Here is a 26,907-nt window from a genome sequence, read left to right as displayed (position 1 = left end):
CCCTCCGCCGCCACCTCCCACACCATCCCATCCTCGTCTTATCCCGCCGCGAGTTCGACGGAGAACCGCCAGAGGGCAGGGGGAGGAAAAAACGGGGTAGAAAATAAAAAAAACTGAGAATGGTTTCGCGGAGAAACAAAGGGAGTAAAAAAAAAGACTAATAGTAATAGTGCTGAAAAAAAATATCTCCATCACTCAGCATCGTCATCATCCCCCCAAAAGCTCCGCCTCCCGCTCATCCCTCAATTATATTTCCCTCTTTTTTTAACATCACACTCCGAATGTATCTGCTCGCGTATCTCTCAACTCCATCCCCCGTATCTCTCTCCCCTCCTGCTTCGCGAATCCACCCCCGTCACCCTCATCCCTCTGCGCCAACCCCCGGCCCCTCCTTGCTGATGGCCCGGTTGGAGAAGGGTGAGAGGGGAAAAATAATAAAACGCGAGAAGGGTTCTTTTAATATTTTTTTAAGGGGTTGACGTGAAGAGAGACAGAGATGTAGGGGGGTTGTGGGATGGGAGAAAGAGTAGAGATTGAGGGAGGGTGGGGAGCAAATATGAGCTGTCAGAAGGAGGGAGAGAAGAGAGGGAGGGTTGAAGGGAGAAAGTGGAGAGTGTGAGAGAGTGAAGGATGCGGTGGCGTGGGGGAAGGCGGGGAGGCTTCAGGAGAGGGTCGCCGGCAGGAAGGAGCGGGGCTGTATGTATTTGTGCGATGCAGAGGACGAGATACGGGGGTGAATACGGCGAGGAGCGGGGAAGAGGGGTGGAGGAATTTCAGGGGTGGAAAAAATGGTGGAGGGGCGGGGTGAGGGGCTTCGGGAGCGGATTCATAAGAAGCGAAGAGCAAAGAGGGGGAGGGAGCGTCGGGGGGTTGGGGGGGCTGGGTGGGGGGAAGAGGGGCGGGGGAAAACATCGATTCCCCGCGGTGCGCACGCGCAAATCTGCATCGATTCCCCTCTCCTCCCCCGAAAAACGGCGGGGGGCCCCTGGTCGATGGCGCTAGTTTCGCGGGTGGCGCCTCGCAGTCTCCGGCCTAGGGGCGCCTGTAGCGAAAGCCGCCGCCGCCGCCGCTCGCCGCTCTCGCCGACGTCGAATGCGCCGCCGCCGCTCAGCGCACGGCCCTCCCCGTGTCGTCGTCTTCGCCGTCGGAGGAGGCGAGCAGCAGCACCCCCGCGGACGTCCTCCTCCGCCCGGGACGAGGGCTTCAAGGGTGGACTGCCCCCCTCCCGCCGCTGCCCCCGTCGATGGATGTGGCCCAGAGGGGCGTCGGTAGAGTAACGAGGATCACTCGCAGGGACTCCGAGGGATCGGATGGGGTCATGGCGGCCCTCTACGATCGCCATCATCACGTGAGTAGAGGAGGAAAAGGCCGAAAGATGAGCGTGGACGGGATAGCAGAGAGGGAGGCCGGGGGGTGGATTTTTTCTCTCTCAACATTTCAGGGCCGCATGCATTCGAGGGAGAAAAGAAATGAGCGCGCGGTCTTCTGCAAAAAATGAGACGGGTAAATTCATGCGACTACAGCAGAGGGAGATTTGAGGGTTCGACGGCGAGTCATATTTATTGGGGGTAGTGAGAGGGAGAGTTATAGTGATGGGGAGCGAGAGGGAGGTAGAGAGAGAGGAGCCGGGAGAATCGGCCACCGCTGGAGATGTGGAGGGAGGATTGTATGGAGGACGGGGGAGGAGAGAGAGAGTGAAAGTGTTGGTGGGAGGTACGGGAGGAGAAGAGAGTGTGAGGGAGGGGGAGGAGTGAATGAAGAGGGGTGGGAGTGAATAGTGAAAGTGGTTGGAGAGGCAATCCCTTGGCATACGCTGAGAAGGAGAGGGGGTAGGGTTTACTGGAGGATGCTCTTGGAGTGAGGGAGGTCGGTTTTTGAAGAGGCCTTGCCTATTCCCACACTTACTAACACAGATACAAACACACACACACAAAGACAGCTTCCCGTCCGATCTGGCAAACTCGCTCTCGACCCAGTGTTGAGTGTGGGCCCCGTAAATCTGCCCTCGACGCCCTCCCCCCTTCCCCTCCTCCTTCGCCCACTCCCGCCCTTCCCTCGAACTCTCCTTCCTCCCTTCTTCTCTCTCTCCATCTTGTGATCTTGGTACTTTGTCAAACCGTTAGCTTTTTTTGAATAGACATCTAGGATTTTCTGCACTTTGCAATTGACTTCTCTCCCGCGCGTTAATTTATAGTCCCATGTCGCGATGAAATACCATTATCAAAACTCGTTGCTTTATTTCCACACCTCAGCTACCTTCCAGGGGGTAGATCTGGTCAGAGTTTTTATTTTAAGTGATTTTGATATTCACTTTATTGTTGTTTTACATGTACCTTTAGTGGGCGGTAGGTATGTGTGTTCCATATAAAGGTTAGGTGGGATAGGGGACTATCTAGTATCAATCTCACTTCAATATGTGCGTTTTATTATCATTAGTATGTATATGCGTGCGAGGGTGTGATAAATATATGCATACTCATATATATATATATATATATATATATATATATATATATATATATATATATATATCTTACGCACCCTGATACATTTTATGTTCGTTTTCAATTTTACGTAGGTTTGGATGGAATAAATGTCTACGTGTATATATCAATCCATCTACATAGCCTACCCATCTTTCGTCTCTCCCTCCGCATTTCTTTTCTTCCCTTCCTCAACCGGCCTACCCTTTCCCTCTCCTCACCTTCATCCCTCCCTCTTCTGCTCACCTCCCTGCCGCCTAACCCTCTCACTTGGGGAGAGAGCGATGTGACGAGGGGGAAGTGGGGGGTGGCGAGGAGGGTTCTGCGTACTACCCACACCAACGCCCCCACCACCACGCTTCGCGGGCCCCATTGACATCGCCCCCGTCCCACGTAGTGTGGCGCCAATCGAGGCACCACGCCCCCCCCCCCCTTCCCCGTCTCCTCCCCGCCCCGCCCACCTCTCCGAGCCCGCCCACACCCCTCCCCGTCCCTTCCCCTGCTTCCTAAACTGGTCCCGGACGCCGCTTCCGTTTCTTGGGGGTGTGGGGAAGGGGTGAGAAGGGCGTTCTCTTCGAAGTGGGGAAGAGCGGGAGTTGAAGAGTTTGACGACGTATGAAAAGTGCCAGGATGGGCGATGGCGAATTTTTTTTATGCTCCCCATCCGTATCCAACAACCCCCAATTTTCGTCCTCACGCCTTCCTCGCACCACTTCTCTCCCCATTTTTCCGACTTCTGCTCCTTTTATTCTTGCCGAGGAGGCGAGAACTATTGTTTTACGCCTCGAGCGTTTTTATGCTGTGAATTTCAAAGTTATGTTGGGATTACCGCGATGAAAAAGTAGATACTTCATGAATTCAAGCGAAAGAGTTGATAATCAGAGGATGAGTTTGCGGATAGTTATTTGGCATTATGTTTCGACCAGCGCAGTATCACTAGGGGAGGACGTGAGGGAAGAATGTTGCTGGCATTAACTGCTCCGGAGACGCGAAGAAGGAAGAGCAGCCCCGGAGCATCTTTGCCTTACTCCCTCGATCTCTAACTGGGACATCCTTTGTTAGAAATCCCGCCAAGTTGAATAACTGTTTCCAACTGAAAACTATTGTGTCCGCCGCGTGCGTTCACTATTTTCTTCTATTCACGCTGAGGAGTGATGCTTGTGACGTTGTCAAAGATGGTGGATCTACTCGAGTTTTTATTTTATTGGAAAAACGCTCTCCTATAACCGTATATTTTCCCCAATATTTGAAGGGAAAACGTTCGTATCTAGATAGAAGGCTCTCGCCTGTGATGTCAGATTCAGCAATTAGGAGACGAGAGTAATTAGAAGCCGGAAGGAAATATGCGAAGAACATATTTGAGTGTTTTAACTCTCTGGGTTAGCACTAGCCTGCTTCAGTGACGATAAGCATTGCATAAGTGATCTTAACTCTTCACTCCACCATACGCCTAATGCAGGGCCGGCAGAGTCCTAAAACGTTCTCGGGAATATCTATCAGGAATCAAACGCTGGTTCCATTAGCGTGAGATTATGATACGTTACGCTCTACTTCCTGTGTATGCTGTGAGTCTTTAAAATTTCCAACTCCGTCTCTCAGGTCTAGTTCTCTTTGTTATTGCTGGGGAGGTATTGAAAAGGTTGTTTCACTTTAGCCATTCAAAAACCTCTTCAAAAGGCAATAAAATTACCACTAAGACTTGACCTATTATCTTCTGAATTCTAGTATAATTGCTAATGATTTTAAAATTGAGGTAATGGAGTAAACTTCATCATCTTTCTAATATATCATCGTGTATTCCGACGTAAAAATATTAATGGAATTTCATTAATAATTAATCACTTGGTCTCTATCGATGTAGACGTCCGGAGACACATATTTATCTTCGACGATGAAAACTGTCTCTAAAACATAGATAGGATAGAAATAAAGAATTTTTACTCAAAAAACCTATTAATTACGAATTTTTCTTTTCGTATCATTCCAAGTTTATCTTCCTTTTACAGGTATGTCTTCTGGTCCGTATTCTATTACCATTTCCTCCCTTTAAATCTTGAAAAAGTTCTCCTTTTTTCCAAAGCAAATCGTGAAAATGCATAAATACGAACTGCTCGGTGGATCCACATCTATTTAGGCTTCCATTATAGATGCAATTCTGTATTGTCTTATCTTATTTAGCCTTGTGCAACCGCATTTCTTCCAAGACAACAGCACTCTCGTTTCAGCGATGTCGCAGGAGTTCGCCGATAAGAGAGACGCATGATTAAAACAACCTAGAATTCAACATTCTATTATCTACTAGCATGCAAAAATATCTCAAACCGCTCCGCACCCACCTTGGGTCATTCTCTCTGTCGCCTCTACCAACTCTCTATTGGTGCGACAGAAGGTAGCGGGTTTGGACCTCATTTTGGCCATGGACGTCGAATTGTAATTTGATAGAATTTCCTGTTATGAGTGAAAAGCGTGATATTTCATTCGCCGTCGGGTCACTTAAAAACCCACTTACTACTCCGTAGATCACGTCCTGCAGGGAGAATGAATTTGGAGATATTGGTTTCAAGTATGCAGCTAAATGATATTTTACAGTTGATATGAATTTCGCGCTGTAAGTTTTATCGTTCCCACCTAGGGTTGCATTTCATATGCGCAGTTGAATTATCTACCCTGGTGCCGTCCACCAGGGTAGATATCCAGCCGTGTAAAACTACTGCTCTGCACGCCAAAGTCTTAGAATTTGCCTCATCCTGGTAAAATGACCAAAATTCGCACATGTCACAGGAAGGGTAGTCATGTTTAGGCCAGGTTCATAGGAATTTGACATGTGATTTGACAGGAATCTGACATTTCGATCCACCGTCGTACTCTCTTGCTAAAGTATGTTTACATTCCTGTGCAAACTAATGAATTTTGCTAGCTAGAAAATATGTATTTTCGTGTGTAACCTTAGTATGGACGCAACGAAGAAATAAGGTGCCGAAAATTTACGAAAGCCATTGGATCATTTGAATCTTTGGTTGGATTGTTTGAAATAATTACCTTCTCCTCTGTGCAACACAGATATTTTCACTGTGTCATGTACAAAATACGAAATGTGGTCCTGAAATAATTAAAAACCTGCCTTATAGTTGTAATTTTAACGATTCGGATTCAAATTCAAATCTCGGTCAAAGAATATAAATTTTTGCTTGGAAAAACTCCAAATCATTTATGTGTGTAATAGTGCACGTCATTGTTTTGGTAGTTTCGCCTTAATTTTTAAGGGGAAACAAATGTTTGCCAGAATTGATCTTCATTGACATTGTAATTTCTTTTGGCTACTTAAAAAAAAATAAATTTGATACTGATAAAATTATATAAATGGGATATATGTTAAACTTACCGGCTTTCTATTATGGAAGTGATGCATAATCAAAGTAGTGTGAGACGTGTTAATTTTCCCCGGTTTTTGTGGAAACTGAGCAACTATCATGATAGTCGCTTCTTTAAATATTTAAAGCATATAATATCCTTTTTTCGTATCATTATTGTTATCTTTTTTTGCGAAATGTTTCAAGTTTCCGTTTTAGTAGGGCTGGAAAGAAGAATGGACTTATTTGAAACGAATGCACCCTTCGGGAAACTTCAGGCTCTTAGAGCAAAACACAAATGTTTTCAGGATAATCATTAGAAGGAATTTAATCTTGATAATATTATTTTCAGCCTTTAAAATTTCATTATCACTCACTCACTTTTATCTATGACGTTTTATGTGCCTCTGGGAATATGTTTTCCTTCATTTTTCATTATGCGGCTGTTGGAAATTCTTAAATTGTGTTTGCATCGCTGCACAGGCATGTGCTCAACGAGTTAAGTTAATGAAATATTGATGCAATGGCAAAATGGAATAATGAGGCCTGCAAAATTTACCTGGTAAAAAAACTTGTGCCAAGCTTTGAAAGCTATGATTAAATGTGTTTCCGTAACTGAAGAAAGTTTTTTCAGCAATTATTGTCCAAGAAGGAATGAAAAATTGTTCTTACAAAGATGAGAAAAAATGTCGCCACCTTAAATAGATCTTTTTCTGTTTCCTTTTAGCGTAGCTTTCAATAGTTTCCACAGAGCCTCCGACATTAAATCCTCCTACACAATGCCTCCTACATTAAATTACCGTTAGTTTTCCTGGCATAGATTCGATGTTAACACGATCTATTTAATTAATCAAGAGAAAGAGCTTCCGCTTAATGGCACATTCGATCTCACTCGCGAATGGCCCACTACTTGACGTGTTATTTCTGTCCCTAACTCACACAAATGGACTTGAAAAAAAATCGTTGATCCCTTTGCGTCATTATTGATAATTTCAGGATAATGCCGGCGCCAGGCGTTGTTCTACCTTTCTCTCCGTAAACCGCAATGGTGATTTCGCAGTTAGCCCCAGGGTGAAGCGAAAAAAATGACTCAGAGAATGAAAATGACGCTCTGTCCGTGCTATGCATGGGCCGTGTATAATTTTTTTCCACTTGCAGCGTTCTCGTGTAGCCACACGTATCATATCTTTGCTTCAATCAGGAGTTTCCTTTCCCTTGGTGGTCGCCTGTTAATCACCCCTCGACTCCGTCAACGCGATACGAAAGAAGGTTTGATCGGTGGACCCGATCCGAGAAGGTCTAGAGCTTAATCCGGCGTATAAATTATGACGGTTATCACCAAAATTCTCTCTACCTTGGGTCCTTACGTTCTCACTAAGAGAACGCTTGGCACAAAATGGTTTTTTTTTACTTTAAATATATCAGAAATGGGATCATGAGATCTTGGGCCTCCGGTGACTAAATTCGGCCACTGAAAGCATGACATTTTTCCACTTATTTTGGTCCATATTCCAAATCAATAGGAAAGGATTGTGAGGAGTGCAATGAAAGGACGTAAAGTTCATAGATAAAGAAAATTGTCATTTGTGATACTTCTCTGGACCTTTAGGTGACGCGGATCTACATAATTTTCAAGTAGGTTCTCATTTCCGTACTAGTGAGCAAGATTGTGTCGAAAAAACGTCAAGTGTGAAGAATTTGAACTGTGGCTGACCAAAGCAACAAAAAATGGACGGCAGATTCAGAAGAGAGCTTTCGTCCCGCCATTCAGCAGGAGTTTAGCTAATCCAGTATTTTTTTAGTGCTAATTTGGAGCTTCGCACGGCGTGAGAGAGAGAGGGAGATTGTCAAAAGGCGACCTTTAATCTGCCTGGGTAGTGTTCGCTGGCGATTGAGCTCTAAAGAGTGGGGTGAGTTTTCATTCGTCGGAAGGGTCGGGGGAGGGCGGGAGGAGGAGAGGTCTTTCCTTCCCCACGGAGGGCATTAGCTCCGCCGCCCGCGCTCTAATTTCCGCGTCCCGTGCAGCGTCGAAAGGGAGCCTGGGCGCAGTGCACCTCGCGGCCAGAAAGGTTCTTATCGGCATATTGAAATATTTCGCGGAGATAAATCTGAATTAGATGTTTCATTTCTGCAATTGTATCGATACAAAACGAGATAAATGTGTACGAGAATGCTTGTAACAAAATATGTTTTGGGAAGGATCCGGAAGACAATTGATCGTAATATTCAAGTAACTATGATGGTGATATGATCTGCAGAGTATTCACGAAGTCGCTCACTGCTGTACACTACTCTTAATAACATAATAATGGGAACTGAACGACTATGAGTTTCTCAAAACCCACACAAACAATTTTAAGTGTATAAATTCATGGTATTTCTCAAACCAGATCAATTAGTAAGCACCTCAGGAAGTAATCTAAGGTGGCGTGCAGGGAAGATATGAAATTGATTGATTGCTACCATGGCTGGAGGTGGTAGAGAAAAGACCTAGGAATTACGGTACAATAGGCGGGGTGGAAAATAATGAGCGTAACCTTAACAATTTGAAAAATGTGTGTTCGGTGGAGGATGGAAGAAGTGGTCTGGAAAAGAGAAAAAAGTGAAGAAACATTCTGTGGAGGAAAACAGATAGGTGCTCTACGATATGGAGACAGTAGAAAAGTTCGTTGAGGACGCATTGAGAAGTTTAAGGTTATCGAAGAATAAATTAAGCGTGAAACGTGAGATATGAGACAAATACAGGAGGATAAGTAATCGAAGAAGAGGGATGAAGGCAACGAGGTAAGAAGAGAGGGATGAGTGGGAGAGAGGGAAAGGGCAGGGAATGTCACGAGAGGAAAACGGAAGTATGCCTCAAGAATCGTTGGTAAGTTGTCCGCGCGTGGTTTCCTGCAAGATCCGGGAGCTCAGGACCTTGCGCAGCAGCTTAGGCTTCAGCAAGATTGTGTAAATTTGTCAACTGGATTCGTTCCCGGTACCCTCGCGTCACCGTCACATCGCTATATCTAATAGTCTACCATAATTTGTCTCTTATCTGTTTTTATAGTGCGTGCATGCATGTAATTTTCGTTGTAAGGGTTATCTTTGACCAAACTTGACCGTTGCCACCAGGAAAATCGCCTAATTGTAACGTAACTGTAAAATAAAATAATACTCATGATTCGCATACTTTGGGTAGGATTTATGTCAAATTAACCTTGGTTGTACAATGAAGATTAATACTGGTGAAAGAATCTAACTTAAATAGGTGAATTTCTTATCGGAATCGTAATCAACTCAAGGTTACGTCGATATCTCACATGTATTGTCATAGATAGATATTCATCGACACACTTCGGTTTAGCACGGCACTATCCGCACTTCATCATGTGTGACCTCCTATGCTGCCCCTCTGTGCTTCCATCCCCTTACTCCTTATTCATCTCTTCCCAATTCCCCCCTCCCTCACCAGACCTCATTTCAGACGTCTCCCTTTGGTAAACCACCACTGACTCTCTCCCTCTCCATTTTCCGCCTCCGCTCCTCTCCTGATCATCCCCTCTTGATTCCAAAGCTACTTCATAATGCCCCATCCCCGTTTTTATAGGAAACCCGTCCTCAACGCACCCTCTTTCCACTTTCACCCTATTTCCCTGCGGTAATAACTCTTCCACCATGCATCCCTCCTTTGCCACAGGTCTCCCATTTTATTTTTTTTATGTAGCCTTCCCCCAATCTTGATGTGCCGTCGCAAAGGCGGAAGACCGTCGGCCGCATCGACCCAACCCCATAGCCCGCCCACTCCCCTTCCTCCTTCCCTAACCACCCCCCTCTCCTCTCACACTGCCTCCAACTGATAAAACACACACATACACAAAGACCTACTCGAGTGCTCTGACCTTCCCATCTTGACTTTTCCTGGACCTCGAAATCGTGTGGTATCAGGTCGCTCAACAAAGGGTGAGGGATGAGTAGTGAGTGGCTGCAATGAATTCCAAAAAACTGCTGGAGATACCGCAACAGTAAATTTTAACGGAGTCATCCGCTAATATGCATTTCAGTGAATCAATTTAAGAGTGTAAGCGAGGTGAATGATTTTCACTTTCTGAAATTGTTGCATTGAAACGTATATTGGCGGATGACTCCGTTAAAAGTTACTGTTGCGGCATCTCCCGCAGTCTCTTGGAATTAGTTAAAGGTAAAAACAGCCTAAGTGCTTAAAAGTTGGCTTTCACCTCGTGGACTGTGGCGTGTCGCGCACGACTACGAATGCATGTGACATTGTATGAGTACGTACGGTATTTCGTCACAGCATCTTGTTCCTTTAAAAAAGCCCCCAAAATTTCAGAGTTTAAGAGGACGCCTGGATAACTTAACTGGCCAAAGCACTCGGCCGGACATTGAGGGATCCAAGATCGCACGCTGGTCAAGGCGAATGATTTTTACGCTCTGAAATTGTTGCACTGCAATGAATTCAATAAATACTTAGAGCGGTGTGATTCACATAGGACATGTGATGGTGTGTTTCTATAATTCCTCGGAAAGAGAGATATTTTGTCACCACTTTAACGCATCGTTATATATACATCGCATATATATATATCGAGAGACATACCAAACTCGGGGAAACTCAAGTACCTAAGGCAGGCAAAACAATGATACCAGACTTGTATGAGAGTAGTGTGAAGATTGTACAGCGAGGAAGGAGGAAAGAATTGTAAGGATTAAGATCTTCAGGATCACGTGTATTAAAAGTGAGACACGATAAATGGAAACATTTATGTACTGCATGAAATATTTCAAGTGTAAATTATGACTTTCTAAGACACATTGATTAATTTTTTTACGAAAGAATGGTAAAATGGCAACAATGGCACAAATCTCGTTTCCAATACTTCACAGATAATATTAGGACTCTTGATTTAAGGATGGAGCAAGGAGTCCACGCGAAAGTTTTAATATGCCTCTACGGGATTTTAGGATTGGTAACATTGGTGAAAATAGATAGCATGGTCATAGAGAATAAATTTAAGCTATTTGATATTTTAAATGTCTACAGCTCATCAAGTGAACTGATGAATTATTGTAATGTAACAAAAGGAAATTATATACATCTTCATCGGTTCTGAATGAATATTGAAATTGACGCCATGCGAAAAATCCTCATTTCTAATGATAATTTGAGCTGTTTTTTTCTAAAATATGTGTATACATGTATTTCATAATCAAAGCTTGCCGGTGCATTCAAGAATCCATGGGATATTTCGTGACCAGTCGTGTCGTCTTTCACCGCCTGATCCTCGGAAGGGGCCGCCTGCCATCTCGCGAACTCGTATATGGAAGCGCCTGAAGTTCCACTCATCCTGTTTTTTGCTTGGTTCGTTTCGAAGCTTTGGGCGAGCGACGTCGACCATTTGCCGACTCGACATGCTTTGCGAAGAGTAAAAGAACTGATATGAAAGCATTTTGACGAAGGTGTCGGCTGTCAAGAGGTTCATGTGGACATAAATCTCAAGAGCGAATAACCGTGAAAAACATTTGAGAGTGCAAAATATTATTCCCAACGGTTTCACTTGACTCGCTCTATCTTGAGAACGGTATTTCTTAGACTTGTAGAAAATCATTAGCATGTGAGCAAATCTCCACGAACCAGTATCTTGTATTATCAACAAAAAAAATGAGTTTTTACATTCGGTACTAGCGAGCGTACCATTTTTTTACGCGCATTTTGAGGGTCAGATTTTTATATTGATAACATTTTAATCTCTCTGTCGTTTAAAACACAATCAATGGAATGCTGTTTCCGTAGAACTATTAAAAAAACCATATCGAGTTTAAAATGCACGCAGGCTTTTAAAAACCTTCTTTCAGTGAACAACAGTCCAGCAGTCATCTAAATATCTCGTCAGTCTGGTGTCGTGAAGTACCTCCCTCGATTTATATCAGAACGTGTGTGCATTAAGCTTTTTGAAGACGATAAGGGTCCTTTTTCAAGAAATCACTATGCACGCACGCGGTGTAAGAGCATACACGTATTATCATGCATTTTAAATGATATATTTCCGCGGAGAAGAACCCATGCCTTCATAACAAAAAGAGATATATCTGGCGGCGCTAAAACGAGCCCTGTTCCTTAAACATGGGCTCCGAGAACTCGGGGCGATCACCTTTTTCGTGTCGGAACGCCTTCTTTCTCCGGAATGCGACCTCATTTACACGTCTTAAGACGGACACCCCTCTAACTGCTCCGCCTCCACACATTTTTCCCCCAACGGTTCTATTTTTCTTGGTAGAGGCGAAATGCGAATTCCGATGTTACTAAGTTGAGGGTTCCCTCCTTCCTGGATGGGCCTATGTTTACATTGTTGGGATTTATATTTTACATCATAGTCTCTAGGTGACTTAGGAATATGCTAGGAGTTCCTCTATCGGCTCCATCCCTCAGGCTCTTCGCCATTACTCATAGGAAACGTATCCATTTTATTAAATCATTTTTAAAAGTTTTATCGCCCTTTCCTCCGAGTACGAGAGTATGTTTCCTGTAAAATGCTGTTTTTCTCTCCTCGATGATTTTTTATGTTTTTCACTGAGATTGCATGCATGATAGTTTTATTCCAAATTAAAGGCTATTAATATTTTGTGCGTGGATAAGGCAATAGTTCAATGTTAAACTTCCTCATACCTTGATGAAATAATTTTAACACATGTATTTTTTCCTTTGCATAGCCAAAATTAATATAGAAATGCGCATTTTACATGATAAAAAAATCGATCATTTAGATTGTAGGAAAATAGTAACAAATCTAAATAGTTGAATACTGGAGGAAGTGCTAATATTATGAGTGTAAATTACTAGAACAGACATATGGAAAACACTAAATACATTACTCTGGAATGGAAAAGGTCACTCCTATGTACTCAGTTGACCGTTTCTAGTTTTTTCCCTTAGAATTGACTCTTGTCATCGGCATCGTAAGACATTTCCATTGCACGCATTGCATTGATAGCAAAGGAAAAGATTCCCATTGCTAGTTACGCTATTTTTGCTAATAATTGGAAAGTGAAGTGTGTTATTTTCTGAATATTGATGAGATTTATAGGTTTCGGTTTCAGAAAGACGATCATAATAGGTTTTATGCTTCTCCTACGTAAGCCTCTTTCAGGCAGAAGAACAATATTGACAGATTCCATTCATTTTACGCCAAGCAGAAGACACGTTAGTGTATTCCTCTCAAAAATTAACCTATTCAATGAGCAAATCAAAGTTCATTGGCATCCGTTTGCCGATAATTTTCAGTTAATCATTCATAAATTAATGAATCTGGGTATCTAAAAAATATGAAAAATAATTTTAAAAATAAAGTTTTCGAACTGCTCAATACATTGTACAATTTTATGGCAATGTTTTCAGGTATTTTTTCATAACAAAGTTAATGCGGCTCATGCCTGGCGTATATCGAAAGCATTGCTGCCCTATTCGTCGCTGTGAGGTTTCCACAACGTAGCAAAAATTCTCTCTCTTCCTCCAAGGTCAGGTAACCATGAGAATCGATCCCGGTTCCCCACAGAAGGGAGGAAAAGGCAGTGTGGATGTTCCCCCAACTCCCTCCTACCCCCCGTTGCCTTTCCCTTCTGAGCCTTCTCTTTCTTTCTCTCACGCACGCATTCAATGCCCACCCGCGTTATTCACGTCTACTCTGCTCGGCTCCGCGCCACAAATCAAGAGGCAAGGCGTCAGAGAAGGGATGGATGGTGTGGAAAGGTACCATTTAGAAAATTCTGCGGCATCCCTTGTCCAGGTGAAATCATGCGTTCCTGACGTTACCAACTACTGAGGTGGTATTTAGTAGATCAATAACGATAGCGCCTCTGAGTGAAGAAAAATCAAGAAGATAAATGAATGCGCCGGCTGCAACCGCTTTATAAACAAATTGATGGCTTAAAACAGCTTGCTCAGCATCCTCAGTGCATGACTCAGCGCCTAATAAGTGCTCTAGCAAAAGGATATTGTGGAACGACTGCTTTGTTTCCTTATTTTCATCTACTTACAGGTACGTCGCGGAAAGACGTGCAGTTGAGATGCGAACGAAACCCTTGCTTCAATTTGGTCTGTCGTATAGCTTTCCTTCATACCTTTCTTTATTGAGTTTTCCTACTAGTTTATGCGGCGGTGGTAAATCATAAGGTCTTCTACCACGAAAACCCTCCATTCTGCGGCTCAATTTACGTGATTTACGTGGATCCTTACTAGATCCAACAATGAAAGTAGGGAAAGCAAGAATTGAAAGGTTTGAAACCAGTAGTATTTAATAGTTAAATATTAGACAAACCATAAAGTCATTATCTTAGTCGTGTGCCCATGAATGTACAGCGTGACTGGTTGGCAAGCGAATTGATTGCTTAAAAGACGTTATCTCAGCATCCTCAACACGCAAATGTCCGAAAATGTTGACCTAATATGTGGAATTTAGTCTTATACTACTGTGACCCTACCTCTCCATTTAGTTTTTTTTTAATATCATTTGACAGTGCAGAGTTTACAGTAAATGTATTACCAACACGTTAGCGTTACACTAACACTATTTGAGCACTGAAATGGCACCTTAAGATATGCTTCTCCTTTAGATAAAACTAAAATTTTATTGTGTTGTATCTGTCGGGGAAGAACCCATCATCTTCGATTTTTCACAACGTAAAAGTGTGTTTTTCACAAAACGACAATAGATAATGAATCTGATTTAATCTTATATATAAAGCGTAAGAAAAAATGAAAAATAATCAGAGCCGCACAGCTTTTTTTAGTGAAAAAGGCAAAGAAGACAGTATCTCATTTTCATAATTATTTTTTTGCAGAGAGCTTGGGAACTTCAACTGAATATAATTGCTCGATTGCGAATTTCAACACCACGTTCAGTACAACCTCCTGAGACCGGTTTAAAGCATTTTTATTGCACAATATCTAAATTACTCGTACATACGAAACTTCATCGAATCAGATAACATTTTACGTCTACATAGTCTTATAACTGCAGTTCAAATTCTTTCAAGAGGCAATGATATTCATCCTATTATCATGCAGTTCCGAAAACTTGTTGGTACTTCACTTCCACCCATTTTCCAATCACTTCAACTACTGCTGGAAGATATTTATGTAACCCCGAATAGTAAGCGGTGAATCTCAATCGAACAAGAGTGCTTTAACCGCCTCCACCTCCTACTTCGATAAAATTACAAAGAAGCGCAAGGAATCTCATACATTTTAATAACCGTGCTGAATTCCCGTTTAAAAAAAGAACGTTGCTCCCATTCAGTTTCGAATAGTTTTGCAGCTGTGAACTGTCAACAAGCAACGTATCAGTCTTTCGTTTAAGAAGAAAACTTGCCAAAAATTGACTGCTTTCTTAGGAATTGACAGTTTCAGGTAAAACAATAAACGAATAATAAAATATTCTTACATGTACAGTAGGAATGAAAATATCAAATTTTAATCGACGAGCAGCATATCCTGCAAAACTTATAATTTGGTTTGCTAAATTACTTTATTGCATCTAATTTGATGAAATAAGTAATTAAATTTCTAATTAGTTAATTCATGTAATGTCTAATAAAAGAAATTCAGTTCAATTTTTAGGACCAACCTGGTATAGACTTGTTCTCTGAGGTGGATATATCATTTGTATGTATTTCAAATCCGAAGGCCTTTCCTTTGCCATTCCTTTACCATATGCACTGATTTCTCTTATTTCTAACGCCTTTCTTCCTCTGGTCTAAGTTTTTCTTTCGGCTTCCATCGTATGTTCTTCCTTCATAATTTCGATTTTGGCGAAATTCTGGTGTAAGGTTAAATACTAGACACGGCGTTGAGTGTAGTTTTCATTATATTATTCAAAAGACGATAACTTTAAGAAAACACTGTATCAGTTAAAATCTTCCGTCAAAAAATGTCCAAACCACGCTGAAAAAAGTTAAATGAATCCCGTTACAAATAAATGTCATACGTATGTAGACAGAGCATTGGAGGGTGTTCATGAGAGTAGGATGGGTCTAAAATGTCACGCGAAGGCAAATATGACTGGTGAAAACAAGTACGAGAAATTTGTATGAACTGCGGAAAGTAATTTAACCGGATGATTCGCAGATCTCGAGGTTAAAAACACGTTCACGTACCCGGAAGTGAAGAGGCGCGTCTCGCACCGAGTACGAATGAAGCGCTCGCTTTTTATGAAATGACAGAGTAAGATTTTTAATTAGTTCGTCAAAAGAAAATGGAATTGCTCGCTTTTTACGTATTATTTTGAATCGCATTGTACGTTTCAATGCAATGTTGACTTAATTTGGACGATTATTGCTTCGAATATGCTTCAATCCATGTTTTTCTCAATTTTGCTTTCATCAAATGACACATATTTCCTTCCACCAGCCTTTTACATATCCACTTATATGTATTTAAGGATGGCTGTGTCTTTTCATATAAATTGTGCCCCATAGGGTCTCTTTTTACATTCTCACTCCAAAGAAATAACGTCATTGGTTGACATTGGTCATTACAATACGTTCACAAATGTCTAGGTCACCAAATTCATAAATTATGTGTGTACACCTTCATTATCAAACAAATGTGTTCATTTGGGGAGGGGCTATGAGCCAGTTGACGATTAATGTGAAAGAGGGAGAAGCAGAAGTTCTGTGGAATCGATTTTATTCTCATAGTTAGTAAACGTTTTTCCGTTTAACTCACGGCCGTGTGCGTGCTCTTATATACTAAGAGTTGGTAGCCTCTTAGGCCTTCATTATTTTTATTTTTCGACGAGAATACTTTTATTATTATTATTATTACTACATGTACTGCTTACTCTCTTTTTCCAATCCACATCCATATACTCACACCCATTTTCTTTTACCATTGAGCCTGTGGCAAATGCTATACATGTATGTATGTATGTATGTGTATATATATATATATATATATATATATATATACATGGGAGAGTTATTTATAAAAGGAAATCCACACGAGAGATAAAGAGTGAGGTTGGAGAAAGAAGGAGAGAGCCTTGGGGGACCGCTTTATCGTCCGCCGCCGCTTCGTCTCCCCCGCCCACCACGCCCCCTTACGTGATGGAAAATATGTGTTTGTGTGTGGGAGGTTGTGTTCTTGGAGGAGGGGGAAATAAGAGGAGTGGGCGGTGATAGAGATGGGGTGGTGGGGAGGGCGATTGAGAAGGGCGGAGTGGAAGTGTGGGTGGGGGGGGGGGAGATAGGTCGGACCAATGTGCGGCTACTTGTTGCGTGCTGCACGCGGCCCCGGGTCCTCTCGCGTCCTTCCACGGCGGTCGGTCGCACTTCCGATCGCCGCAATCGAGAAGAGGAGCGACGGGGAGGAGGATGAGGGAGTAGCGGCAGGGGAGAGGGTGGGGTAGGGAGGTGGGCGGGACACCCTCCCCCCCAGCGCACGAAAGGGACCGGCACGAATGGGAGAAATTCAATGAAGGGGGTACCACTCGTGTGCGCGCCTCGAGACGTCGCTACACTAACATTTTTCTTGACCTAAAGGATCAAAAAGACGCTTTGTATGTGTATTTAAGAAAGTTTGGTGTAACATCCTGAAAGCACGTTGGAGTAATAGACTTGGCACTTTTCCTCGGTTCTTTCAAGAACTTGTAAATTTCCATTACTTCAACAGACGTCCACCACGTCGGAAAGGTTACACCTGAGAGTACCTACAAAGGTTATGCCTGTACAGAGGAAGGGGTTCGTATTCGTTCGGGATTCACAGCGTTCCAGTCACTATATACTTTCCACTAATCACAGTAATCAACCCAAAGGCTGGTTCGATGGTTAGATTAAGCTAGAACCACCAAATACTGCTCCAATACACCTGCATGGCGAGGGAAATTCGCAACTTTAGGGAATAGGGGCATCTCTTCCAATGTACCGTCAATTTTGGTAGTCGAACAGATGGATAGGTGGCATCCTATTCAATTGGTAAGTTGAAACTTCATTTTGTTTTACAAGTTATGTGATTTAATGTAGCGAAGTATTAAGAAAGTATTAACATCTCAAAGTGTTATCAAAGACAGCATTGATCAACAAGGGCTAGAGTACTCCTAGGAATCATAAAATGAACTATTGAAAGAACAAAGTATTGTTTCTAAAAAAAAGTCCAATGCATATACTTGATTGCAGTGCATGAATAAAATGAGAATTTAATCATCTCTGGAGAGTCATATGTCACCTGGCTTGTCTTTTTCAAGTACGCGCATATACTATGCTTCAAAATCCGATGATGGTTCCATAAATAGTGTTCTTACTCTATAATCACATAATATATTGCGAAAGAATATAATTTTACGCTATATTGTAATTTAAATGTGTAGTGTATACGTGGTGCATGTGATATTAGATTTTACTCTACTATTACGTCAGCGGTAGCCGTCTCGAGTTCAAACTTGTTCATTTCGCCTAGAGCATAGATGGAAATTTATTGATGCATCTGATGGCTGCATTGAAATTTTGCTTTTAGCTTGATTACTCATTAGCCGAGGCAAGGTGCCAATTAAATGCTGCATTAGGCTCATGGAGTGTCTGCTCTTCCCTTTAGCATAGCTAGCAGATGGTTTAGAATGTTTAGAAAGCTAGGTCCAATCAATTTCAAAGGAAGGTGGACCCGGATCCCCAGCCACTGCTCTTACGGTAGTAAGCATTTACACCACTGTCAGAAAAGATCGTCGAAGAGCATTGAGAGGACAATCATAAATATTGCTTAATATTCATTGGCTGTCACCCATGCTTTCGTGACAGAAAAATTTCAAATGAGACGTGTTCGTGAGCGTTCAGTTCCATAAAACCAACCGCGAAATCACGATTATCTCGCGAAAATCAATGTGAAATGTGTTCTTTGCCCTCTCTATTGATTAGAACTAGGTACATGTAACTTTTTCCAGTGCTCAATGTTTCCCAAGAAAAACACAATCGTTGAAAGGGTTTTTTTTACCTTTAGTAGTAGGCGTTGGCGAATGGAACATGTTTCAATTCACAGCGGCTACTGCTGACGCAATCCTGGGGTTACTTAAAAAAGCTAATTAATAAGGATGGGTAGTAGCAACTGTGAGCGATACTGTCCTTGAAATTAGGAATAGAATGATTTCCGATTTAGTTTGCCATAAGATTTACAAAAATGTTTTTCATTGTAACACCTCCTCTATTTAATGGTCAGATAGTAGTTTGAAGTCCTTCGAAGGAATTCGCCCGTCATCAATAATTTGTAAAAATATTTTTTTGGTCAGCCCTTTGTCTTGGAACTTCTTTTCTCACATCTCATCTCGACTATTGATGATCTCGTTGCTATTGAAAAAACGGCGAATAACACTGTGGCAGTAGTGAATTCCCAGCCACGCGCCTTGATGTAAGCAAAAATTGGAGATATTGGAATGCGTCCAAATGAAAATCCCATACGTTCGAAGTTGGAAATCGAATATGCAGTCGCGCGGTGAGCAAGTAACGATTACCCCTGCCACCTAGGCCATAAATTATGGACGGTCGTATTTATTGGGAGAAAGAGTTGTCGTGACTTAAATGACCAAATTAGGAGCAGTTAGAACCTTGATTTTTGTTAATATTTTTTTTCAATGCGAACATCACGATTACTTGAAACTAGCGCTATCATGACAAAAATAATTGAACTAAAAATAAATGTACTGAATTTTCTAATATTTGACACATTCCCGATTCATTCAAACGTTTGAAGTGTATTGGGTACCCACTTGAAAGTATTTAGGTATAGTGGTTAGCAATACTTATATTATTTTCTACTATACTTGAGAAATGAAAGGGCTTAATTAGATAACATTGTGAATAAAGGCCTATGGAAATATATCTTGAAAATGTATGTTTTTCTATGCAGCAGGTAATCTTATTGTTTTCATTTCTACATGAATGAAATTAACATTTTTTTAAGTCATGACGTGGCGAAAATATTAGTGAAAACTTTTATATGGAACTTACGACTGTGTGGGGCTGAAACCTACTGGTCATTGATGAGAGGCAATAAGCTTTAGACTGAAGGGTTTTGACTCATGTGCTTCGAGAATGAAGGAGAAAATAAATTTGACAAAAGAAGACAAACAAGAGCTCTACTCATATTAAAGAGAAAAGGTTGTTCAAAGAAATCCGAAGAATGCGGGAAATGTGGATTCTAGAGGTATTGTGAGGAAATAGGATATTGTAGACTGTGACAAGAAGGGAAAAGTTTGAGTTGGCGAGGTAGGAGGTCGAAAAGAATACAGGGTCCGTACAATAAGTATCGGGACTGGTTCCAAAAATCAAAATTTATTGCAGTCATGATTACAATTACTTAATAATCTTCAAAATACATTCCTCCTGCATCGATACACTGAGTTCGGTGCGTCTACCACTCGTCAAAAGCCCGCTGGAAGTTTGTTTCCGGAATACTTTTGAGAGTCTTTGTCGTCGCCGTTTGAACTGCCTCGACGGAGTAGAAACAATATCCTTTAAGCTCTTTTTGAGCTATCCTTTGAGGTAATAACGTTGTCGAGAAAATCTTCACCTTCCTGGACGCAGTCCAAAATTGCAAGAGAAATTTCTACCCGCGACAGTTTTTGTTCCTTGCTCAAGACTTTCGGCACCAGCTTCGCGCACACTTTCCTCATCGCAAGATCCTCTGTTACAATGGTGTGGATAGTTCTGACTGAAAGGCTAGTCTTCTCGCTGATAATAGCAATGGTTAAACGCCTGTCTGAGTCCAAAACCTTTTTCACTTTGGCCACCTGAGTATAGGTTCGAGCGGTCGTCGGGTGTCCGACGCGGTGCTCATCTTCGGTGAGCTCCTTCCTTAAACATTTTGTGCCACTCAAAAACTCTTGTGCGCCTTTAGGCATCATCCTCATAAGCCTGTTTAATGAGTTCAAGGGTCTCCGACGCGGATTTCCCGAGTTTCACGAACAACTTCCCTCCCTAGCGTTGCTCGACGGTGCGCTCCATGCTGGCGCGACGACGCCACAAAAAATCACACGTCACAAACATCCACCTCCTGTCTCAACGCATGCCCGGAGGCGACTTAGCTTAAGTGCGCCTGAGTGGTGGGAGACCTTTCTACCGAGCCAACCGGTCGGATCCCCGTCTACCGCTCCGTTGAGGCTACAGCGAACCAGTCACGATCCTTATGGTACGGACCCTGTAGGTATTTAGAACCAAGTGGAGTAGAAATTATGTGAAAATGAAAATTTGTTGATTTTAATTTCATCAATTAAGGAATTTAGTAAATTGATAAGTAGGAATTAAAAGTGTATCGTGTTTAGTTTTTAAAAGAACCACGGCTATGTTTAATAGTTCTTCTGTAGCAATCAAAAATCTTCCTCTATTATTTAGACTAAGAATTATCTACTCCAGCGCTTATGCTTTTCAAGGCTCTATTATTTTTGACATAAAAGCATTTTATTTTTTAATTCCTGGATGAAAAGTAAAAACATTCATGTAGCCAGTATTAAACCTTAATATTAAATCAGTAGGCGTCTTCCTTCTTTTTTATGCTCGGATTCAAGCGAGCACGAAAGAGTTAGATGTCAGGCATGTGGCTCGCATGCAAGAGAAACGGCAGAATACGAATTAGAATTTAAAAAAATGCTTTTACTAACGCTTTCAAATTAATCCCGATGCGTTTCCTGGTGATTTTTTCACGCCCATGGTCATGCGATGGCTACATTAAGCAAATGCTGTCTGCTCCCCTAACTATGCGCTTAAATCTCATCCCCGCAAATTCACGCTCTGAACATTATACACGTAGACCGAGCATCAACGGTAGAATCAGCAAAATGGAAGTTGTGTGAGAGAATTGAAATGGAAGGCGTTTGTGATGAGAGCAGTCAGTAAAATCATAATTCATAGTTGTATGTTAAGCGTGGACTTTTGGAGATGATTATTCAAGTGTAATAATTTTATGCTGGTTTTATTTAGCGGAAGGTCACCACAGCAAGTCGTCAATTACTACAGTTCGTTGTCGTCGTCTTGGAAAAGCACGCGGAAATATCGAAACCTCAATCTCAAATTCCGAATGCGCCCATGCATGTGCAGATAACTCCAACAACAGTATTGTTTGCAGGACTTCATTCCATTGGTTATCAGATGCCTCTCTCCCTTAGCGTGACCGCTAGCGCCAGTAGTGATAACTTTTTCTTATCTTCTGTTGCCTGTCTTGTGTACGCTCAGCTTTTTCCCCTCACGTAAATTGTTCCTCGGGTGAAAAGTTGAAAATTGAGAATTCCTCGGAGGGCTTCATACTGGAGGTAGCGGAAAGAAATGTGGTGCGCTGGAGGTTGTAGAGGAGGAAAAAATTCGCACTCGTGTGGCAGGAGATTTTTTACTTATGCATGTGGCCCGGTACGGCTTCGCAGTGAAACCGCCGCGGTCATCTCTCGAGGAACTCCGGAGGGAAAAGAAAACGAGGGTCGACGAGGGCGTAGAGAGGGGGAGCGGTGGGTGGGTTGTGGAGGAGGGGGGTGAAGGAGAGGAGAAGAGATCCACGGCTTGCTACCCTCTCGCCCGCCCGCTGAACCACCTCCTCGAGGAGCCCAGGAGTAGGCGGCGGGAAGAGGGTGGGAGGTTGAGGGGTCGGGAGAAGGGGTCGGTGGGTCAAAGAGAGGGCGAATGAGGTAGAGGGTTCGGAGACAGGGGGGAGGGAGAAGAAAGGGGCCGGGCAGGGTTGCGGACCCGGGAATGGAGCCAGGGGTGTGAATGATTTTAGATTACGTCCGGTGTCAATATCTACCACGTAACGTTTGTTAAGAATGACGCTGGTGCAGAAAATGACTCTAACATGTGCATGTTTCATAACTGATGTTTAAGATGTATATGCATAAATAACTCTGTGTGTATGTATATATATATATATATATATATATATATATATATTCACAGAGTTATTTATGCATATACATCTTAAACATCAGTTATGAAACATGCATATATATATATATATATATATATATATATATATATATATATATATATATATATATATCACGAAGAATGATACAATACTGGTCTTTGATGCCGTCGCATGTACATGCGTACAAAAGTTCATATGGACACGTGTTATTACGAATGATTACGAAAACGTTTGGCTTTAAGAAAAAAACAAGGAAATTTTGATTGATGCGAATTAAAAATGACTGAAATATATTCAGGGAAATAAAAATATTACTCATAAATCGTTGATAGGTTATTTTAAATTGTAAAAGACTCGTTTTGAAGATGTCCAAAATAAGTGCAGAGTTTATCGCACATTCTCAAAAATGTGCCCTTGGCGTCGAAGTATTTCTCCGCGAACCTTTTGCAGAGCTATTCGACAGAGAATTCACAGGGTTATCTTTTATAGGGGTTACATTGTTCAATAATGCAGCCAGGGTTTTTTTAATGTCTGTGTGTGATAAACGCGATCTTTAATCCAAACTCTAAAGTTTTTTTAGAGTCAATGATTTCCGTATTGTCCATAGTTCTACCCATCTAGCATATTAATTAATATATGTTGACCTTTATTCACAATCAAATCATAAATTGGCCAATGAAATAATTTAATATGCTATTAAATCGCTCTTGGTGTCGAATATCAATAAGAAGAGCAACTTTGTAGATCCTGTGACCCTCACAAGGGTAGAGTTCCGCCCACACAGCTGTCCTCTCGTCAACAATTTTTTGCGGACGAACAGCAAAAGTGTCCGTAGCAAATCCGGCAGTTTTCCCTGCCATAGACATCGTCTTAGGCTATTCAGCAGCTCCCGCAAAGGCCCGGCGATCAGGGCGTACACACTCCCACGAAGAATCGCGGCGACACGAAGACCTAGGTGTTGTACGGCAGCCGTAAAGTAGTCGCTTGTCGTTATGAGCCGATTGGATGTCTAGTAGAGTGCTTGCTACACCACCCTCGGCAAACACCTCATACCACTTGAGCATCGCGAGTGCCCCTCATCCCCCCACCATAGTCCCCCGCAGAAGGGACGCGAAGACGTCGACCACACTCCCCGGCGATGGGTTAGCGGCGGCGCGACAGTCCTCCTCCCGCGGCCGGGACGAGAGATGTGGCGTGGGGACGGAGGAGGCATGTTGGCGTGTTGTTGATTATTCCCTCTCTCACTCTCAGCGCAACAGTGCCGTTTCATGCGAGAATATTCTCCCCGTCTTCGCCCAACTCCCCTCCCTTCCACGCACACACCGTCTAAGTGGACTTGGAAAACCTTAACAAAAATGAAATTTAAAAAAGTTACAAAAACCTCCACGGAGAAAAGCTTAAAACCGTATCGCCCCCTTGCGGCTTTCAAAACATCGCGTGCTATCGATTTATCGAGCGAAATCTCTGTGAGCGGGAGAGAGAGAGAGCGGAGGAAGGATTGGTGTGTGGGGGGGGATAGGGGTTAGGGTGGTTGCTGGCTCGATTCTTTCCCCTCAGGAGGGCTGTCTCCCTCCCCTCTCCCAACATCCACCTCTTCCCCCTCGCCTCCTTCGCCGCGTACGTTTTACGTTCGCCGGGGACACCAGCGGGGCATTAATGGGAATCGAAATCGTTTGGGAAGGTGAGGGAGGGTGTGACGTGAGGGTGGGGGGGGGTGAATATCTACCCCAGGCACTGGTTCCGCGACTCTACTCACCACTGAATGATGACATGCTGACATTTGTTTTTAGTTTTTAATTTCGATTCATATTAGTGTTTTGGTGTTTGATGGACGTTACCGAAAACCCCCGCAAAAATGTCTCGCAGATATGTCTGAAATTGATTCGATGCTAGCCGCATGTGTTTCTCTCAAAAAGGATTGCATTCAATTATCAAGACTTCATTTGTCAAATATATTTCACGAATATGTAGGATTGCTTTTTCTATAAAATCTGCACTGGAAACAAATAATGTTGTTCACCTTTTTCGATGTGTTTAATCGGTACCATAGCACTAAAAAATAGAACGTACACTACACGCTGACGAACATCTAAATTTTGCATCCGAATTTTCGTCTATTATCTTTCTTGCACGTCGGTATTTAATCAAAATTTACTGCCGTAAACGTGGTCAGCCTCGAAGAGCTGCCTGGTACAAAAAAGGAATGACTTTGCTATAAATTGAGTTGTGCTAAAAACCAATTTCCTGTTAAAACGCTGATCCAGTTTTTAAATTATATTCCATATTATGCACATTAATGGTCCAGCAAGTGTATATAATCATATTGCTATAGACTATTCCCTGAACATGGCCTATGGTGGACGTTTTCCCCACGATTGGGTGTTAACAGTGAGTTATCTCGAAAAGCACAAGTTGGTCGATTGTGCCTCACACTGAAAGAATAATTTTATTTGCACCTTCTCTTGGGACGCAAGATTGCAGTGAAACGTGAAAGAAAATAGACCAAGGAAGTATTTGCACAAAAAATAGAAATTATTATGACCACTTTTCTACTAAACATGCTGTAATTATCCTTATTAAATAACCACTTTGTACTATGAATAAAGTAGATTTAAAATGAAACAGTACTTGGCGTAATGTTGGTGTAATTTTTGTTTCGCGGACTGCAGAAACGTACTAGCTGAAATGCATTATAAGTGTGTTTTCTCCTTAACCTTATAATATGTAGCGTTCATTTTACTTCCGGACTCTGGTTAATGAGAGTTCACCGTTGTCTTAATGGGAGAAATGCATATTTATTATGCATGTTATAGAGGAAAAACTGGGCTACGCAAACCCAGGTTTGTATTCCCCTCCCCGTATTTAGGTACCCATCTGGTGGAAAGACGGGTAGTGAACCCAAGTTCATTAATGGCCGTGAACCCGTGTACATCGTGTCAGGGTAATTTAAAACCAATTCGTCCGGGTTTTAAAAAGCACGGGCTTCGACTAGTACGTACCTGTATATATGAACAGTGACGATTAATATACTTCAGGTACTGATGGCAATCAATTTTGAACCCAAGTGTTTTCCTATCACTATTCAAGTCGCTTACACTGCATATTAAATGTTCACTGTTATGTTCATCCTAATACCCTCACCGAGCGCGACTGGCAGGCTTACAGTGAAATGTATATGAGCCGGCCTGGCGCTGCAGAAAAAACATCTCTCTTTCTCTTGCTTCTTTCATCCTCAATCCGTTCTCCCTATCGCCATGTCTTGGAACACTAATCCCTGCTCTCCACCATGCTTTTCGAAGCGTTAAAGAAACACCTCGCTAATACTTATTATATATATATATATATATATATATATATATATATATATATATATATATATATATATATATATATAGACATCTCAAGGCTATTTAATGGGTCAAATTGAGGCCGTACAGCGGCGAAATGCTCGCTATGTTAAAAATAAGCGTGGCAGGAGTGAAAGTATACGTTACTTTTCTACCTGACCGTACATGGGAGGAGCTTGGTAACTGTCGGACTAATACTCTTTACATGATCACACGAGAAAGAACATTGGGGGGGGGGGGCATGATCATAAATACAAGTTTTTCATCTCAACCAGAGCCTAACAATAACTTCTAATCTGAAAGAAAAAAGGTCACTTCAAATACCTTGTTCGTCATAGGGTATTAATGAATTCTATCCCAGAATGAAGGTTTTCCAAAACAGATTCTGTCCTAAAATAAGAACGTAAGAATGATACATTCAATGGTTTATAGCAGTGAGTAATTTTTCTGTTTTTCTGCAGAATTTATGACTTTATTTGTTTGGATTCTTTGGTGAAATACTAGTTGAGATTCCGCTCCATTTACCACTGTAAATCTGTAAAATATGAAAATTTGCCAAATTCAAAATTATAATAATTATTATTGTTCATGACTCATTTTCGTGTATGATTTCGGCCTTCTGACGCAAATAATCTAATTCGGTCTTCACTTATTTTGGAAGTAGAATTTTAACTGGATAAGCATATGGCTTCCAATGTTGTTGATATTTTTTATTCCGGTTAAATAAATATTTACATCTTTCGTGCCTTTTGTTTTCCACTATTTTTCAAAGTATTAAACTGTACAATTATATTAGGCATAGAATTGTTAAGGAAAATATAATGTTCACAAAATACAGGAGC

General features: G+C 42.0%; 1 protein-coding gene across 1 annotated transcript in view; it reads left to right on the top strand.

Moving 5' to 3' along the window:
* The first annotated feature begins 1,137 nt into the window (after positions 1-1,137).
* alpha-Catr (alpha-catenin related) overlaps positions 1,138-26,907 on the top strand; it is a 160,292-nt gene continuing 134,522 nt past the window's right edge. The window contains exon 1 of the mRNA XM_071588451.1: positions 1,138-1,348. Within this exon, the coding sequence (XP_071444552.1) occupies positions 1,244-1,348 (105 nt within the window). The 5' untranslated portion in view covers positions 1,138-1,243. The remainder of the gene's footprint in view (positions 1,349-26,907) is intronic.

The sequence above is a fragment of the Hetaerina americana genome, unplaced genomic scaffold, assembly GCF_022747635.1.
Source record: "Hetaerina americana unplaced genomic scaffold, ioHetAmer1.1.p SCAF_3, whole genome shotgun sequence".
In the NCBI taxonomy this organism is placed as follows: Eukaryota; Metazoa; Arthropoda; class Insecta; order Odonata; family Calopterygidae; genus Hetaerina; species Hetaerina americana.
Note: the sequence above shows the minus strand (reverse complement) of the source record. Positions and strands in the feature narration are given on the sequence as shown.